The 14,338-nt window shown below is 45.0% G+C and overlaps 1 protein-coding gene across 1 annotated transcript; it reads right to left on the bottom strand.

Annotated features, from left to right (window-relative positions):
- Nucleotides 1-5,516: 5,516 nt before the first annotated feature.
- Nucleotides 5,517-13,651, bottom strand: LOC101755367 (transcriptional corepressor SEUSS). Its single transcript, XM_004978889.2, has 10 exons — nucleotides 13,287-13,651; nucleotides 11,592-12,915; nucleotides 11,374-11,493; nucleotides 11,182-11,230; nucleotides 10,887-11,101; nucleotides 10,721-10,789; nucleotides 10,499-10,593; nucleotides 8,461-8,554; nucleotides 8,248-8,317; nucleotides 5,517-7,154 (listed from the first exon to the last, which is right to left on the bottom strand). The coding sequence occupies exons 2-10, from the start codon at nucleotides 12,783-12,785 to the stop codon at nucleotides 6,223-6,225; spliced, it is 2,838 nt and encodes a 945-aa protein (XP_004978946.1). The 5' UTR covers nucleotides 12,786-12,915; nucleotides 13,287-13,651; the 3' UTR covers nucleotides 5,517-6,222.
- Between the last annotated feature and the right edge of the window lie 687 nt (nucleotides 13,652-14,338).

The following is a 14,338-nucleotide window of genomic DNA, read 5'->3' as shown; positions in this document are numbered from 1 at the left end:
CACTTGTGTGACCGTTGTGGGAACCGGCCAGCTATGTATTGCTTCAACCTTGGCTTGATCAACTTCAATTCCCTGTGGGGTCACAACATAGCCAAGAAAAGAGACTCGATCCGTGCAAAAGGTGCACTTCTCAAGGTTACCAAACAAACGTGCATCACGTAGAGCATTAAAAACATCACGCAAATGATCAAGATGTTCCTTAAGTGATCTGCTGTATATCAAGATGTCATCAAAATATACCACAACAAATCTGCCAATGAAAGCGCGTAAAACTTCATTCATTAGTCTCATGAAAGTGTTGGGTGCATTAGTGAGACCAAAAGGCATAACTAACCACTCGTATAGACCGAATTTAGTTTTAAACGCTGTTTTCCATTCATCTCCTAGCTTCATGCGAACCTGGTGGTAACCACTACGCAAATCAATTTTTGAGAACACAATGGAGCCACTTAATTCATCAAGCATATCATCTAGCCTAGGAATAGGATGACGATATCTGATTGTAATGTTATTAATCGCTCGGCAATCTACACACATGCGCCATGATCCATCTTTCTTAGGAACCAAAAGAACAGGAACAGCGCAAGGGCTAAGAGACTCACGCACATAACCTTTATCGAGCAATTCTTGCACTTGGCGCTGAATCTCTTTAGTTTCCTCGGGGTTGGTCCTGTATGGCGCACGGTTGGGCAATGAGGCTCCGGGGATAAGGTCAATCTGGTGCTCAATCCCACGGGTTGGTGGCAGCCCTGGTGGCACCTCATTTGGAAAAATGTCCGCATACTCCTGCAAAAGGTTAGTAACTACAGGAGGCAAAGAAGAAGGTATCTCCTGAAGTGAAAACAAAGTTTGTTTGCAAATCAAAGCATAGCAAATAGCAGTATTAGCATCAATCTCATCCAAATCAGATTTGGTTGCAATGAAACATGACCCTTTCAGCTTGATCTCATTTTTATTATTGTGGGCAGATTTAGTGTTCTTCTTTGTGTGCTTTTTAAGTTCATGTGCTACAATCTGATTTTCACTCTTAGCATGCTCCTGATTCATTACTTTACTAGCTCTAGCAAGTTCATCTTTCAAAATAGCTTCAGGAGACATTGGATGCAAAACAAGTTTCTTGTCATTATGCATAAAAGAGTATTGATTTGTTTTACCATGATGCAAAGAATCAATGTCAAATTGCCATGGTCGTCCTAACAACATAGAGCATGCTTGTATGGGTACAACATCGCAGTCAATAGAATCATGATAAGAACCAATAGCAAAATTAACTCTCACCAACTGTGTTACCTTCACCTTACCGCTGCTGTTTAGCCATTGAATGTAGTAAGGTTGTGGATGTGGCTGGGTGCACAATGCAAGCTTCTCCACCATTTCAGCACTTGCCAAGTTGTTGCAGCTCCCTCCATCAATGATGACTCGGCAAGAACGCTCCTTGATCACACACTTGGTTTGGAACAAAGTGTGGCGCTGATTTTGTTCAGCCTTCTCCATTTGTGCACTCAACACTCGCTGCACCACAAGGCTCTCATAGTTTTCAGCATGTTCCGTTCCAATGTGCTCCACATTTTTGTTGTGCTCCTCATCTTCCCCTACATTGTTAGCTGCAAGCAAAGCATATGTTTCTTCATCTAAATCACTAGCAGAGGAATACTCACCATTAGGACGCACAACTAGCACGCGTGCGCTTGGGCAGTCCTTGCGCACATGACCATAACCTTTGCAGCGGAGGCATTGAATGTCTCTCATTCGCCCTGAGGATGCAATTGAGGATGAACTCTTGGTTGGTGCAGCAGCTGCCCCCTTTGTGGGTTCAGGAGGGCATGGTGAGGAGTTCATTGTCAAAGGTCGTGGTTTGCTGCTTGATGAAGATGGGGCAGCGACTCGGTACAGTTGGGCAGCGGGGTTGGATGGCGTCCAAGAGGTAGCACGACCTGCAGAAATGTTAGTTCTTGTGCTAGCTCTCCGTCCATGTACTTCCCTTTCAGCTTTACAAGCAAGATGAAACAAACGAGTGATCGAATTGTATTCTTTGTAAGCCAAAATATCCTGAATTTCCCGATTCAGCCCACCCATAAACCTAGCCATAGCTGCATCCTCATTTTCTACCAAACCACAACGAAGCATCCCTGTTTGCAACTCTTGATAGTACTCTTCTACAGATTTGTTTCCCTGTCTCAAAAGCTGAAGCTTATGCAAAAGATCACGTGCATGATAAGAGGGAACAAATCTAGCTCGCATAACTCTTTTCATAGCATCCCAAGTTTGTGGAGTGTTGTTTGGGTGGCTGCGCACATATTCGCTCCACCAAATAGAAGCAAAATCAGTAAACTCACTAGTAGCAGCCCTAATACGTTTGTTTTCATGAAAATCATGACATGCAAATTTTTGATCAACAGCTAGCTCCCAAGTGAGATATGCATTGGGGTCATATTTTCCATCAAAAGAGGGCATGCTAAATTTAATCTTCCCTAAAGAATCATCATTGTCGCGTACCTCACGTCGTGGTTGACGAGCATGTCCACCATGTCGACGGCGGCGCTGCTGCTGGTTATGTTGGCCATTTACCTCCCATCAAGCTCCGTGTCAGCTGAATATTCTTCCTCATCTTGCCCAGCAATGCTACCCTCAGTGTTGTTGTTGTTGCGCCGTCCCGAACCATCACGACCCTCCTGGTCCATCCTATCCAAACGTGCCAAAATACCTACAAGAGAGGTGTTAAGAGCCCCAAGCGTGTTCGCCATTGAGGTCAGCTTGGTGTTGGTGTCGATCTGCGCGGCCTCCAATTGGCCAAGGCGTTCGTTGGTAACTCGAACATCCTCATCAAGGTGTTCAGCATGCACCCTTACTTGGCGTTCAAAGTGTTGAATGATGCCCCTTGTTCGAGGTGAATGAACTTGTCCATCATCCTCATTTCCTGCCATGGTTAGACAAGGGAAAAAAAATGTCCTACCAACTAGTGGAACTAGGTGACAGCAAACTCCATTCTCTCAATCTTGTTCCATCAAGTTCTTACATGTTCTTACCACGCTAGGAAGTTGGTATTGGCAGCCGGCAAGAACAGCACAAAATGTTACACAAGTACAGCCCTGTGACGTAGTAGATAATTTGTGGAGCTATAGGTGGCTGCAAGAAAAAAAATCAAGGAACAGCTAGAACCACGTTAGCCAAAGCAAGTTGAATAAATGTTCACAATGGTACTGTGCTGGTCCTAGGCTAAACCATATTAGAGACGTGAGCCTAGACACAAACGTAGTCACCCAACAGCGGCAAACAAGGCATACAAAGAGAGTAATGCAGCAACAAGAACTCCTTTTCTTCCTTTCTTCTTTTCCTTCTTGTTTCTTCCTCTTTTTTTTCTTTTTTTTCTTTCTTTTTTTTTCTTTTCTTTTCAGGGGCCTCAAATGTTATGTTTGGCACAATGAAACAAAACAATTACTTCACATAGCCCTCCTTGCTTTTAGATGCACAGATTACACAGCAGATATGCGGAAATCTCCATAGCATTTGCAAGGCGCTCAGAAAGAATTTGGCGGCAAGGTTAATTTTCCCTGAAAGAGCACAAAGTAACCTTTCCAGAATGTATCTAAACACTTGAATCGGAGATCGGATGCAAGAAATAGAGCTGATTTCTTCTCGTGCAGATCTGGAAGTGGGGATTGCGAAAATAGTGGGCAAATGCAGCAGCGTGAAAAGGTGGGGGGAAAGTGGCAGCGAATCTAATGGTGATAAAAACGTGACAAGAACTCAAAACTCTAATGGATTAGAACTTAAGAACCAGCACTTGACACCATGATGCAACCACAAACTCAACAAGCCAAGAACTAGGTAGAACAGCAAGGGCTCCAACTAGTTTTGTTTTTGGGATTTCAGATCTAGCCTATCTATCTTTTTGGGTATTTTTGGACTGTAGGTAAAGTAAAGAATGGGTAGTTACTCTCACCGATTAACCCTGCTCTGATTACCACATGATATGGCAGGGGCTGTTCCCAATCTTTCGATGAGAGGAGGGGTAACTTCGATTTGGGGGTGGAATCAACGTTGGCTGTCCGACTACAACAATCACAGGATGCTGCGCCTTAGCAACAGGTACACCGATTCCGACGTTGGCTGTTCTTGCCGGGCCAAGAACACCCTTGAACCTGCTAGCAATCGAGAACAAGCAAGAACAAGATGAACAAGCAAATAAACCTACGGATCTGAAACAAATGAAACCTGAATCACGAGTTGGGGTCTTGAATCAAGCAAATCGGGTGGTCTAGTCGACACACGTGTTCACTAGGAAGTAGCAGTAGCTAACTTGCATCTAAAACAAAACCCAAGTTCATCCTGGTGGCTGCTAGATGTATTTATACATGGGCAACAGCAAGGAGGCGTGGGAGGGTGTAAACCCTAAGCTGGAAAGGGCCCCTAGTGGGCTGCACGAGATATAAGGGTTTCAGCCCAAGACTGGAAGGCCGAACGTCTCTTTGTCAATTCTGCTCAGCTCCGGTGGAATTTCATCATGAGGTTGGATCCATCTGAAAGTGAACTTTAAGATCTTTCCAATGAGTACTCATATGCCTCAAACAACATCCGGAGTTGAGAAATATTGCCACGTCAATTTGATGTTGCCTGGATGTACGAACTTGAAATCTGAACTTGATGTCCGATCTTGTGCTTTCTTATTGTGTGATCTTGATGCCCAAACTGATTGGTTGATCCATTAGGCTCCTCTCCATCATTCCTAATAATAATAAAATCATCACAATAACTTAGTAGCATCCAATTCTGAGATGAGGGTTTATGGACAGCGAGGAATGAGTTAACCTGATAATTTAGCTCTCGTGCACAGGCTCTTGTCATTGGTCCTTGCTGCATAGTAGGTATGGTTGTATCATTGGAAGGGATGTCCTCATCACTTATGAGGAGCTATTTCATCCTAGAACAGGGGAAAGATGCTTCAGCCTTCAGGCTATACTTTCAGATCTAGACATGCGAGAGCATTGATGCCTTGTTTTGAGCTTCGAGTACAATATGATGAGACGGTATCTTCTCAAAAAAATTGTTCACCGACCGTTAGATGTATGTGATTAAGTGAACCGTGCGTTCAGACAAATCCCAAAGAACAATAAAGGTAAAAGCGCCCACTATAGTAGTATAGTATTCCGTCCAGTCACATGGAAGCTGCTCCTGTGTACAGTGTACTAGAAGTACGCATGTACTAAGCAGTTAGCACAATACTCTCTGAAAAAAAAATCTTACCTTCCATTTTTCTTTTTTTTTATCTTTCTTCCCTTTTTTACTGGTTCAGAAACCTGCAGGAGGCCATCGTTGTAACAACCATCTGGTGATAAGTACAAGAAGCCTCATGGCAAGCACCAACTCCATACTGTGAGGCCGGGGACAGAAATAAAATTAGGAAGTTACTTTACTTCTAAAAATACATGTTAGCAACCTACAACATGGCGATCGTGGCGCCACTTCGACAGCCCTACCAAGAGTTCCTTTGGCACTCTGCAAATCAACTCAGAAACTGCGCTGTGCCAATATGCAGGTGTGTATGCCACATATTCAAATACAGTTTTAACTGTTGCAGGTGTGTATGGCACATATTCAAATACAATTAAGGAAAAAAGACAGGGAAAACTTCTTTTCCAGTAAAAAAAAATACCACCAAGCACTGTCAATCTATCAGACAGCACAAGATGCCGACTTTTCACAAAATACCTGAAGCAGGCAGCACCAGGAACCCAACTTGGGCGTGTTCCAATTCCCATTCCTGCAGGTCTTGTCCCTCCGTTCCGCGATATTTATCCATGAATATTCACCCATGTATGCATAGACCGAGGAACACTCAATCTAAGCGTTAATAAGGAATGCCCACAGCCCTATTATATGATTCTACAGCTACTTAGCTTTTTTACAACATCAATGAAGGGGTAAACAGTGGACAAGCAATGTGACACATTGTGAAACTGCAACTCCCAGTAAAATTGACAAATGTTATAGAACTGAGGGAGTAACACACGCAGAGGTAGCTAGACGGATAGTTACAGACTTACATTTACCAGCCGGAATGCTTGCTATCGCTTATGGTACCCTTTTTTGTCAGCATTAGCGCGAAGCACAAATGCTACTGGCCCCGGGGAGGTCATGGCACCATAACTGATGCTGCATAGGCAATCTGCCCAGGGAGGGCAAATGCATCATCACATTGGAACTTTATCGTTCCTGGTTACTCTATTGTGAGGGTTTCCAGTCATACTGAATGTTATTGAAGCTGTTTGCCTGTCTAAGACCACCCAATAGCTGGTTTCCTATGTCATGCTGCTGTTGCTGCTGTTGTTGCTGCTGATGTAGTTGACCCAATTGTGATAGGTCATGTGCACTGTGATTCATTCCCATCCTTGCACCCATTGCCATTGGGTTGTTCGTCATTGCCGTTCTCATCCCATGACCAAACCCACCCATGGCACCAAACCCCATTCCTCCCATTCCTGGGTTATTTGTGACAGCATTGCCAACTAAGCAATTAACCCCATTAACACCAGGGTTTAGTCCATTTGGTCTCTTCATATCATTCCCTGACTGGCCAACTCCGTTCATCTGTGATGACAGCAAATCTTGCAAGATTTTCTGAACCGAGCTTTGGGACTCACTTGGCTCAGCCTCCTGAGGTCGAGTAGCAGGTGGTTGCATCGGAGGTATGCTTGATGACGTAGTCGGGGAGGTTAGTTGGTTTGTATTTTGAGGAGCAGGCATCATATTGTTATTGGATGCTGTGGGTACCGGGGAAGGGAAAGAGGTAGATGGATTTGACTGCAATGAGCTTGTTGAGTTCACCTTGGGAATTGCCGCATTGCCACCGCCATTGTAGGGACCACCATTAGTGCTGCTCATCGGATGATCTTGTCTAGAATTCATTGAACTTTGCAAGAGCCCAACAACAGAAGGTGAAGGTGCAGATGTAGAAGGGGCGCAACTGAGAGAATTATTTGATGTCACATCACCATTGGCAGAGGCAGAAGGCTGCACACCAGTCATAGGAGCAGAATTTTGGCCACTCTGATTTGAACTCTGAGGAATAGCCTGCTGGTCCTCAGGCTGTTGCTGCTGTGGTTGAAGAGGGTTGACCCCTGAAGCAGTCCTCCTTGGAAAGTTATGCAAGCTATCTGAACAAGCAACAACAGTAGATGTTAAAGAAAGGCAGGAAAGAAAAGAATAGCATACAACATTTCAACAACTAAAAATATTAACGCTGCTGGTTCTTTACTTGGGAGGGGATTCAGACCACCAAGCTTTACAAAAAACATTATCTGATTCAAACTCAAACTTTTATTTCTATGGAAAAAGTTGGGAAAAAATTGGGTGCTTGAAATCCCAGGCCACATCTCTGTCTGTCTGGAGGCTTACAACGAGACGTGCTAACAGATACATCATGTTTGGAATTTAAAATTCACAACCACGGTGTGAGGCTGCCCAGATCCAATCCAGAACACTGAGACAACACCAGCTTTTTGGGACTGTGCAGGTGATGTTAACAGTGAAATCTTCCAGTTCCAAGGTGATAGCGAGAACAGACTGAATGCAACATGATTGTTTCAATTTCAAACATTTATAAGCCAACACGGTATGAAAATTTGAAGAAAATGGGGCATATAGATCAAGAGTAAAACTGGAATACGCCATAATAAGGAACTGAGCCTTGCTCAGTTGATGGTACATGTGGGCATGCACCCCCACCACCAAGGTTCGAGTCCTCGTCGGAGGGTTCATTTCCTTTTCTAATACACCATGAACTGACTAGTTCCTTTGTTTTGGCTGTGGTCAGGAATGTTTGAAATTAGTTCTCCCGATGTGGTGACAAATCATGGAATATCACATCGGATCAATTGAATGCATTCCTATTTTACTAAATTGCCTAGCGTATTTAGGGTATGACCATGAATTCAGCATCCAAAGATGACTTGATAAACTTTTAAATCAGTTGCCACAACATAGCTTGATTAGGAGAATCTTGCCGTAGTGTTTTATAGACACAGGCACCTGGGGCTAGGTTGTCAGAAAAAAGAACCTTGCAAGAAATGCGGTTACAAATCAAACAGGGACCTAATTCAGGCCATAATTTCCTAACAGAAACACAGCAATAATCAGATCCTTCAAACAGCAAGTGGTTATAGAAGTGCAGGATAAAAAGGACCCCACATGGAAGTGTTATAGAAGTGTAGGATAAGAAGGACCCCACAAAAAGATGAAATACCATACCAATGGGTCCAGATCCTGTATTCCTGCTGTGATCAATCAAATCCTTCATACAGTTTACAACCTCAGCAATCTGTAAGAATCAGTATTCAGATTACAAGAATAATAATCAACACGGGATAATCAGCTTCAATAACTTTAGATAAGTTGATAGCCTTCAAAAAAATGCAAATCATGAAATGCAACAAGATTCTAAAATATAAAATTGTTGATTACCTGAAGGCAGCGAACATAGCGTTTTGTGTATCCTAAATCATTTACCAATGGCACCTCCAGGGCTTTAGCCAACTGACGGGCACATGCAACAAACCTACAATATTAAAATTAGATTAAAATAAATCTTATGAACTTGGAAGGTATGAAAAAGTTGATGAGTTAGTGCGAGCATTAGTCCACAAAATGAATATGGATGTATTTATGAGCTAAGCAAAAATTATGGATACCTCTACCGTGATAGGTTCTTTTAGGCAATAAAAGTTATGAACATTGAAGCAAAAGATAATGTGCCTAAAATCAAATCATAAACTATTTGAAGCAGGATATCTGCACATGTAAACCAAATATTTGTCTAAATATGTTTTAGCATAAACTCATTTTCTTGTTACGGACTGCAACTTGCATGCCACTAATACTAGATAATATAAAAATGTTATTTGACGCAAGGGCACATGCATAAAAGCATCTGCACGAGAGCTTACCACCAATATATTACTTAGTATTACCAATGCAGCCTAAAATTCCTACTCAACTAAAATGCTATCATTATCATGGCAACACTAGCTCACTTGTTCCACTATTCCAGAAACACATTGATTTTCAACCAGAATTCCATTACTCTATTTGCTCCAGTATCCCAGAACCCAATGCCCAATATATTAATTTAGATCTGTTCCCTTATAGCCTATCCAAATACCACAAGTCAACAATGCAAATCATGCCAGGAATGCAAGATGCTCCAAAATGAGGCACACTGATTCACAGAGTAGCATATCCCCTTTTTCTACAGAACCAAAGCACAACCATTGGCATTAATAAGTTACTACTCTTCACCCAACAGCATAAGATTTTAGGTGAGTTGGTAAGTGCATCAATAATTACACTGCATAAAGTTCCTTTCAGCCTAGATCAAGTCTCTTATTCATCTGAGATTAGGCTTGGTTTCTGCTCACAACTTCAGCACTCTCTGTGGTAACATTTTGGAAAGTGTTTAGTTCCATATAGGCATATACCATTTATGTCACTGAATGGAATGTTCCCATTTCAAACAGGAAAAATACTTGTACTCAATGGTCATTCCATTCAACAGACAAAAAAATAGTGCTCAACAAAAGAACTTAACAAAGTGGATTGTCCGGCTACATTCTAGTGTTCATCTAAGTGGTACCAGCTTAATAAGAGGAATTGACAATCGTAAGTTGTTGCTTAGGACATATGGTGAGCCCTTTGATCTTGGGTTTAAGGGTGTGTTATCCTATCTGAAAGACAAGGTGAGAGTAAGATTATTGATGTCCAATTGTAAGCTGATGGGTTGCACACTAACAACTAACAAGCCTAGTATAGCCTAGAAAACCCTGGATACATGGTGACTAGTCATATGCAGTCACAAAAATAGTCCCAACCGCAGCTGCAAGAAAGTCACTTAGACCTCTTCTGGGACACAACCATTTACAGTGCTGACAGCCACCTAGGTATGGTTTCCACACTACGCATACCCTCTGTATCACTACAACCACTTGATATTTGAAATGTTAGTACCATAATACAATCACTTGTTATTTGACAGTTAGGCCTGTGTCGATCTGGTATGTTGTAGCTAATTAAGGCTCCCAAATGGAAATACGATATCTTGTAATCTATCAAGATGGAAGCCACAATGGTTCCTTATGTTTGCAGATAATTTGTGGGTGATAGCACAAAAATAGCCAACACCCACCACAATGATCAATGGACTCAGTAGCCTATTTGATTTGTCTCCACGTGTTCCACTGGAATCACCACTAATCTATTCATAGAATCAAGGTCAATTAAAATTGAAGAAAGTGTTGCCCATAGGGCTAACGCATCAAGAACTGCACACATAGAAGACGTCAACAAGTAGGTCCATCTTAAAAATGATTTTTCTTACCATGGAAGATAGTCAATTTCAAAACAAAACAAAAATATGCATGATGGAAAGGGTGGAAAGCCATTTGATGAGAGCAAGAACTGAAGATGAAATGTTGGAATGTAGCGCATCAAGGGCCAATCTCCTTACGAGTTGCAATTATTCTGCATGTCCTGAGCCGACAAACTCGTTGAATTTTGGGCTGCAGCCTGGTACTTCTGTACAACCGCACCAAGATTACTAACCTGCATGTAAACATCAAGGACAGGGAAGTATATGAAAATCCTTGTCACGAAATTCAAAATTGACAACAAGGTTTATGACTTGTCAATTGAGTGAATACGCGGTCTATTTATTGGAAACACCTCATACCTGTGGTATTATAGATCTCCGTGGAATAAGTTCCTCATGGCGCCTAGCACAGAACTCCCAAGATGCAATCTTGAATTAAAAGAAGATAGCACAGAACTGTGTTTTAGCCTAGAAGGTACCAAGGAATAAATGTAAAAGGAACAAATTGGAAATTAAATTACATTACCTTGAGGTCTGAATTAAAAACTATCCTTAGATGCCCCTCACGAACCACACGCAATTGCTCAAAGACGCTTTCCTGGATTGCTTTCGTGTAGTCCAAAATAATCTGACCGGATGCATTCTGGGATTCACGTGGCATGTCGATGTACAGAAGTTCTTCCAGAGTACCACTTGCATACTTGATTTGACATAATCGTGGTAGTACCTCAACTGTTGTTTCTGTAAAAAGTAACACAATATCAAATGAAAGCATGAGAGAGTAAGACATTATTCTTTTTCTATAAGAAAATGATGTTTACCAAAACCACGGCCAGGTTTCCGATTGCAAATCTCACAGTGCCATACATCCTGCAAGAGGAGCCATATGACAAATCCAAAGGTAAGAATTTCACAGGCGAACATACTAGATGCTAAACCATTCTCTAATTCAATAGTCATGGTCCAATTTTCAAACAATAAAGTCAGTATTCCATGGCAATGGTGCACTAGACCTGTGGGAAAACTCCAGTTGTCTGACGACCACTTCCATACAGCGAGACACACCACCTCTTTTTAGCATTTGGAGCAAAATACTCATTGACAAAGTTTCTCCAGTACTCAATGTTGTTATCCTGCATCAGAGGAATAAGTAAGATATACCATGTTGTAAGAATCTGGCCATCATTTGGAGCACCAAATTACTCCTTCAAACAAGCAGCTGAGAACTTACTTGTGGTCTGTTCTGTTGATGATACATGTAATGGGTCAATCTCTTTGCACAGGTTCCTGGTTCATAGGGAGGTGACTTTCCTTGAGTTCTCATGTTTAGACTCTGTTGACGAAGTAACTGCTGATGTTGCTGCTGTTGTTGCTGCTGCTGCTGTTGCTGCAATTGATTTCTCTGCAAAGGCAAGTTTTTTAGAATCTGGTGTTGTTGTTGCTGCTGCTGCATATGCAGGAGCCGTTGTTGTTGCAAGAGGCTCAGTTGAGCAGCAGCGGCAGCTTGAGAGTTTGCGATTGCATTTGGTCCACCCATTGATACAAGGTCTGGACAATTTCTAATCTGCTTTGTCAGCTGCAACAAATGTTGCTGTTGCTGTTGTTGCTGCTGCTGCTGTTGCTGTTGCTGCTGCTGCTGCTGCTGCTGCAAGAAAGCTGATGAGTCTGAACTCTGTTGCTCCATCTTGACTGAACTCAAACTCCGCATCATCTGGGCTTGCAACTGCTGCGGCTCAAGCTTCACACCACTAGCACTACGCATCATCTGGGCTGGACCGTTCTGGTCAGATTGCCCCATCTGCTGTTCGGATTTGATGCCAACCATGCTTCCCCCATTCTCCAACTTCACTGTAGCCTGTGGCTGCTGGAGCTGCTGAGAATGTTGTGGCTGCTGGTTGTAAGACATCGGCAGCTGCTGCTGCTGTTGCTGCATATCCTGCACAACATCCATCTGCTGTTGCTGCTGCTGCGAAGTCGCCTGCATGTTGTCTGAACCCATCTGATTGCCTAAATTAACCTGTGAGGAAGACGGGAACGACAGAGGATCCGACCCTCCCGCACCAATGAAATCACCACCACCATCCATCCCTCCTCTCTGCTGGAGCGTGCCCATCTGCATCCCACCACCTTGCATTGACCCTGGACCCTGCATATGTCCCCCATTCCCAAACGACTGCCGGTTGAGCAAGGAGGACACACTCGAGGCACCCCCAAGCAGCCCATTGCCGCCAAACTGTGTGCGCGGCGAGACCAGGGACGAGAAGGGCGACTGCGCAGAGAGCATGCCACCACCACCTCCGCCCATCCCCGGCTGTCCGCCGCCTCCGCCACTGAGCAAGCTGGAGCTCGTCCGGAGCAGCGACGCCGCGGTGCCGCCCACCGGCTGCCCGGGCCCCATCGGATTGGGCGGGCCCGACGGCATCATCCTGAGGACGCTCCTCCTCCACCAACCGCTCCGAGATCGCGCGCGGCTCCTGCTCAGTACTCACCTCGGCATCGCGGCGCGCCCGCGAGATCCGCGGGAATCGAGCAGGAACCGGCGAGCATCACAACCCCTGCGAACAACCGGAGACCGCGAGTTAGCGGACGCGAGTGTGGGATCTACTACGCCATTACCCCCCGCGCAAATCTGCAGAGAGAGTGCCATCCCAAACCGAAACCAAGCAACCAGCACGAAACAACTGCACAGGCAGCGAAAGCGAACTTGTCCTCCCCAAATCCACCCGCGAGCAAGCAAAGCGCGAGCACCAAATCCGCCCCGCGAGCACGAGAAATCAACCAAATTACAGCCAGCGCGAGCCCACCAGCACCCTCGAGACCGCAAATTAACCCCCCAAATAAGCGGAATTAGGCGACGGCAAGGCAATCTCAGCTCGACACTCCGACGAGACGCGCCCCCACCACACACACGCTCGCCCACACTTACCTCCACTCCTCGGCGCGGAGCTCGTTCCCCCCTCGCGCCGGAGCTCGAAATCCGGCGATCCGGAGCTCGCCCCTCGAGCGAATCCCGCGGCGCAGTCGAGCGCCCGCACCGCACTGGCCGAGGGAGCAGCGAGCGACGCCGCCTTCGCTGCAAGCGGGGTGCGCGTCCCCCGTCTCCGGCTTAGGGTTTAGCCAGGGGGCCGCCGCGGCGGCGGGCGCGAGCACGGTGGTAGTACAGCGACAGGGTACCGCCACCGCCACGGCCAAAAAAATCCGTTGGCCCGGTTTGTTATCTCGCGGATGGGATTTGGTTTTTGGTGTTCCTGTGTGCTGCGGCTGCGCTGTGGGGAAGAAAGCAGCGATGAGAGAGAAAGAGAAAGGGCAGAGAAAACGCTGCGACTTTGTCCTTGCGGACGTCAGAATTCCATTGGATGTGATTAAGAGCGGCGGCCGCCGACCCGCGCGGTTCCAACCCCACCCGCTGCCGCGTGGGGCCGTAGGAACGCGGGGCCCGCGCGGAGGCGAGAGGGGCGGGTGGAGGACGCGGTGGGAGAGGGGTTGATTAGGGGGCTGGATTTTTTTGGGGTTGTTAGTTTATTATTGGTTTATATTGTTATTATAATATCCTTGTGTGTGTGCGCCGCGGGATGCGAAAAGAAGTCAGAAAGGAAGGGGTGCGTGCTCTGCCGCCGTGGCCAACGCTGTGGCTGTGGCGTTGTGATGGTAGGGACTAGGGAGAGGTTGGAGAGGCGCTATGGCTACTTCCGGGACAAGGGTGGAAACGCCGCCGGGTCTACATGTTCGTTTCGGGCACTTTTACTGGGGGGTTATACTGGAAATGTTCGGGGTATGGTTCAAAGGTACACTCGATGTAGGTTTGAAAAGACTTGGAGAAAAGATTTGCCTATAACAGTCAAGTTAGTCAAAACTTTGCGCTTCGTATGACAGAGTACTGGTAAAAAATCAAATAACTCTATATGGTAAGATAGATGTGTATAATGTAGCATTTACTCCTTTACTTTTCTACGCGTAAGAGACTTTGCCGTGGTGATG

The sequence above is a fragment of the Setaria italica genome, chromosome VIII, assembly GCF_000263155.2.
Source record: "Setaria italica strain Yugu1 chromosome VIII, Setaria_italica_v2.0, whole genome shotgun sequence".
Lineage (NCBI taxonomy): Eukaryota > Viridiplantae > Streptophyta > Magnoliopsida > Poales > Poaceae > Setaria > Setaria italica.
The sequence above is the reverse complement of the archived record's forward strand: the minus strand, read 5'-3'. Positions and strand labels throughout refer to the sequence as shown.